At 45.9% G+C, this 4,259-nt stretch overlaps 1 protein-coding gene across 11 annotated transcripts in view; it reads left to right on the forward strand.

Moving 5' to 3' along the window:
• The window catches only part of dlg3 (discs, large homolog 3 (Drosophila)), an 85,519-nt gene that overhangs the window by 74,055 nt on the left and 7,205 nt on the right, over nucleotides 1-4,259 (forward strand). For 9 of the 11 annotated variants that reach the window (XM_032528580.1, XM_032528574.1, XM_032528569.1 and 6 more), the window contains 4 exons: nucleotides 686-800; nucleotides 2,412-2,588; nucleotides 2,698-2,773; nucleotides 3,332-3,431. In XM_032528580.1, the coding sequence (XP_032384471.1) occupies nucleotides 686-800; nucleotides 2,412-2,588; nucleotides 2,698-2,773; nucleotides 3,332-3,431 (468 nt within the window). Of the gene's footprint in view, nucleotides 1-685; nucleotides 801-2,411; nucleotides 2,589-2,697; nucleotides 2,774-3,331; nucleotides 3,432-4,078; nucleotides 4,125-4,259 lie in introns of all 11 variants that reach the window. The other 2 variants (XM_032528575.1, XM_032528577.1) reach the window with 1 other exon arrangement.

A 4,259-nucleotide genomic window follows, 5' to 3' on the forward strand; every position in this document is an offset into this window, starting at 1 on the left:
TGGCGGGCCGCCACTACAAAATCAACACAGAGGAAACACTGTCCTTTGTGTGTTCACGTGAGCAACCTAGCATACTTGTTTTTCTAGCTGCATCTGCCGCTCTGTTTATCTACCCGTGTGCTGTGTGCTGTGGTGGCCTAGCTTTTTCCAGCAGCCTGGGCACAGAGCTCGCTGTGCACAGCGGGCTTATGAGAGCATTCTTAACGAGGAGGTCCAGGCGGATTCATACATGATCCCTGTGCTCCAGAGCAGCAACTGGATTTTCACACCTATGACAAATGGTCATGCATTTGAAATTGTTGGAGGCCTTCCCTTTTTTTAACCACACTAAAGAGCCCATGTTGAACTTAATTAATCTGTGTAATTAATTACCTGACATGAGACATTACTGGATGTGTAAGGCAGATCTGTGATAAACCATCTGTTCCCCGGGTCATTAATCAGCCTTAAGGATTCGCTGAACCTTTCCTCTCTTCACTCCGGCTCACTGCAGTGCCAACTGAGACACCGAGATCTCCAACGGTTTGCCAGTGAAACGAGAGCAGCTCTCTTTTTGCCTCTTTATTCAACATGTTCGATACCACCTTAACCTTGGGTGTATCAACTGTTAAGCCAAGGCTGGCAGCATATACGCTTGAGGACCTATTTTTGACACTGCTTGTTTTGTTTGTTCCCTCCAATGCAGAGTATAGTCGCTTTGAGTCCAAGATCCACGACCTGAGGGAGCAGATGATGAACAGCAGCATGAGCTCAGGATCAGGCTCCCTGCGCACCAGTGAGAAACGCTCCCTCTATGTCAGGTAAAGATGGAGCACACACACACTGACACACACTTCCATTTACATTTACACACTGACACACAGTCATGCTTGCACTCAACAAGCAACATGATATTCTAAGATCTGAAGTTAAAGTAGTCACTCTTGCTTAATAAAACTCTACCTGCCTGTGGGGGAGAATAAAGCCTTAAAAGCACGTAGTCAAAAAGCAGCCACGCTGTCCGAGTACAGCAGCATGACGTATATTGTATAGATCATAAGATAAAACATGATTCTTCACACTGCGCTATTTATAGGGGAACATTTAATCTAAGGCATTGGGTTGATACAATTCATCACCATCATTAAGGTGATCAACAGGCATCCCCTGTTGTTGTTTTAATGCCACATATGACATTGACTCTACTTTGCGTGATGTAGATTTACAGCGGGACATGTTGAAGGGACCTGTGTTATGACACTTTGGGACGGTTGCCAAACTGGATTGAGGCTCATTTAGGAATTAAAACAGGTGGCATCCGTCTGCTGACATAAAAGCAGGACTCCCCAGGGTCAAGGTGAAAGGACTGTGTGATGTAACTCCATGGTTCAAGGGCTTCACCATATTCCTACTGAAGCACTAATGTGCTTCTCTCAACCTAAGCCTAATATTTACATTACTAGATTAATTTAGCCTAAATTCAACAGCAGTGGACCTTACACTGGTATATCAAAGAGTATATAAAGGTGTTATCTCATCAGACGCCTGCCGTAGAGAGAGCAGTGTTAACCAGTCTGACTCACGACTTTCTTATAGGCTGGCCTCTATGAAGCATGTAGAGCCTAGGCAGCTCTTGTGAGGGTGATAAAGCCCACAGTTATGTTGGAAAAGCTGTCTAGCCAGCCAGGTGATGCAAGAGCCACCATGTCCTCCCAGCCTAGCCTCAGGAATGCAGAGGTGTTGGGCCTCTAATGTATTCTTAAATTAAAACCGTGTCACATGTGCTCACATACTCTTCGAAAATCTCACTAAGTGTGCCAAGGTGGTTAAGGTTAGGAATTTGGCTATCACTCATCAACCTGTGTAAAAAGTGCCTTTGTTTTCCTGTTAAGCACACGAGCAGTTAAGCTTAGATTGCACCATGACAGTTTCAGTAGCACATTGCCAGCTGCAGTTTCAGTTGGCAGGAATACTTCAGCCAAAATCTTTAACTTGGCAGGGGGAAGGGGGGTGTATTTGGCCACAACATATCTGTCCACTGGACCGTGGTATATGACCTGTAGATATAGGCTTGTAGGTCAAGTAAAGTTAAAACCTGTAAAGCAGGTGTTAATACCTTTGTAGAAATTACTGGGTTTACCTGTCTGACAAGACAGTGACGCACTCAGAACAATAAACGTCTGTAGTGGAAAGTATGTAGCTATGTCTAACGGCTTATTTCCACATAATTGTTAATAATAGTACAGGCACAGCCCACATGCAAGCAATGTAAAATAATTGAACAAGCAACAAAATAATGTAATACAGGACGTTCATAGCCGCCATTTTGCGCCACGTGTGAAGTAATTTGATCTTTGTGCATGTGGAATCTCTACACACAAACTGAAGATAAAAGGAAGGAAGGAGTGTAACCCAAGCCTTTGTTTTTGCAGAGCTTTGTTTGATTATGATCGAACGAGGGACAGCTGTCTGCCCAGCCAAGGCCTGAGCTTCTCTTATGGGGATATCCTTCATGTCATAAACGCTTCTGATGACGAGTGGTGGCAGGCGAGGCTGGTCACGCCACATGGAGAAAGCGAGCAGATTGGGGTCATTCCGAGCAAGAAAAGGTACACTCACACTTCATTCAGAGTGTGCCAGACAAAGCTAATGTGACTACTACCATTCATGTCCAGCCTAAACTTATTTCCCTTTCACTTTCTCTCCCGCACCCCTCAGAGTTGAGAAGAAAGAGCGGGCTAGGTTAAAAACAGTGAAGTTCCACGCCAGGACAGGCATGATTGAGTCCAACAGGGTAAGTGTAGAGGGCCAGCTGCTCCTGGCCCTGGTGCCAAAGAGGCTGCCTTCAGAGTTGCTGCTGGGCTCCCAGGGAGATGGCCTACTTCCACCTGAGTGTGGGAAAGAGACCAGCACCTGCTCACTGAAGCGAGCGCAAAAAGCGTTCATATTACTGTATAGATTACACAGAAGCTCCGTGGAGATGTGAGGGCCCTGTAACCTCCACAGCTCTTACAAAATGTCTGCACGTTTGTCAGAGGCGGATCTGTCAGATGTAATTTGCAGATGGATAAATCAGCTGTAACTGTTGTCTGTATCATCTATAATGCAAGCAGATTCAGTTGAATGAAAATGGTACATGTTTAAGTTGGCAAACGGACTCCTGTTTATTTCTCATTGATATGCCATTCATTTTCACCCAGCTTCTCATTTTCATTATCTGATGTGCATTGTTTGCATTTCATTTGTTTTTTTGCATGGGTGTTGAGTACCCTCATTGAAACCCATTCTGTTTTTGTTTTCACCCTCTCGTTGCCCCCTCCCCCCCCCTTCTCACCCACACATCGACAAGCAGCCAGTCAAAGTAAAGCGCAAAAAAAGCTTCAACCTCTCACGCAAGTTCCCGTTTTACAAGAGCAAGGAGAATATTGTGCAGGAGTTGGTGGAGTCTGAACGTGAGTACCAGCTGTGTGATCGAGGGGGTGGTGTTGTTTTCATCCTATCCCCTTCATGCTTCCGTTCTGTCTCTCAACTTTCATCTTTCCGCTCACCTCCAGGGATGGTTTGTGTGATGGCATCACTCATCCCTTTCTCACTGTCCCAGAGAGATGCCCCACATGCAGAGCCGGCATCAGGCTGGAGATGTGGGGCTCTCTCTCTGGTGTGTCTGTGCATCTGTCTATGGGCTCCAGACGAGTGTGTGCTACCAGCTGTGTGTGTGTGTGTCTGTGTGTGCTCGGCTGCATTAACACACTGGCCTTCTTACACCGTGATGCTACTCCTTGTATAAGTCCTGATCAATTCTCCAGTCAGTCACTGACCCACAACAAGAAGAATCTCATTAACTGGACTGAAGCTTTAACACTTAACAGGTCAAAATTCCATTTTAATGGGATTGGACTCGTGTAATTGAAAGGCCGTGGCTTACTATGAACAAAGTGGGGCTCAGGCTTAATGAGTACAGCACAGCGCCATGTGTCAGTGGGCCTGGCAAGCACTACACAGCACTCGTCTCCCTCTCTGCCCCAACTCTCACTAACCTCTTCTTCTTCCTGTCTGCTCTCTTCTCTTGGTTTCTGCTCTCACCTGTCGGGACATCTAGGACTTCCCAGGGTTAAGCGATGACTTTTATGGATCAAAGAGTTTGAGTAAGTGTGTGGTTGTACTGTGTCAAGCAGCTGTCCCTTGAGCTCAGAAAAAAATGCTTTGTCACTGCAGACCCAGCTGGGAATGCTAAACCACACACATTTAGTTTAGCATGACACACACACACACACACACAC

This window comes from Etheostoma spectabile, chromosome 10 (assembly GCF_008692095.1).
Source record: "Etheostoma spectabile isolate EspeVRDwgs_2016 chromosome 10, UIUC_Espe_1.0, whole genome shotgun sequence".
NCBI lineage: Eukaryota > Metazoa > Chordata > Actinopteri > Perciformes > Percidae > Etheostoma > Etheostoma spectabile.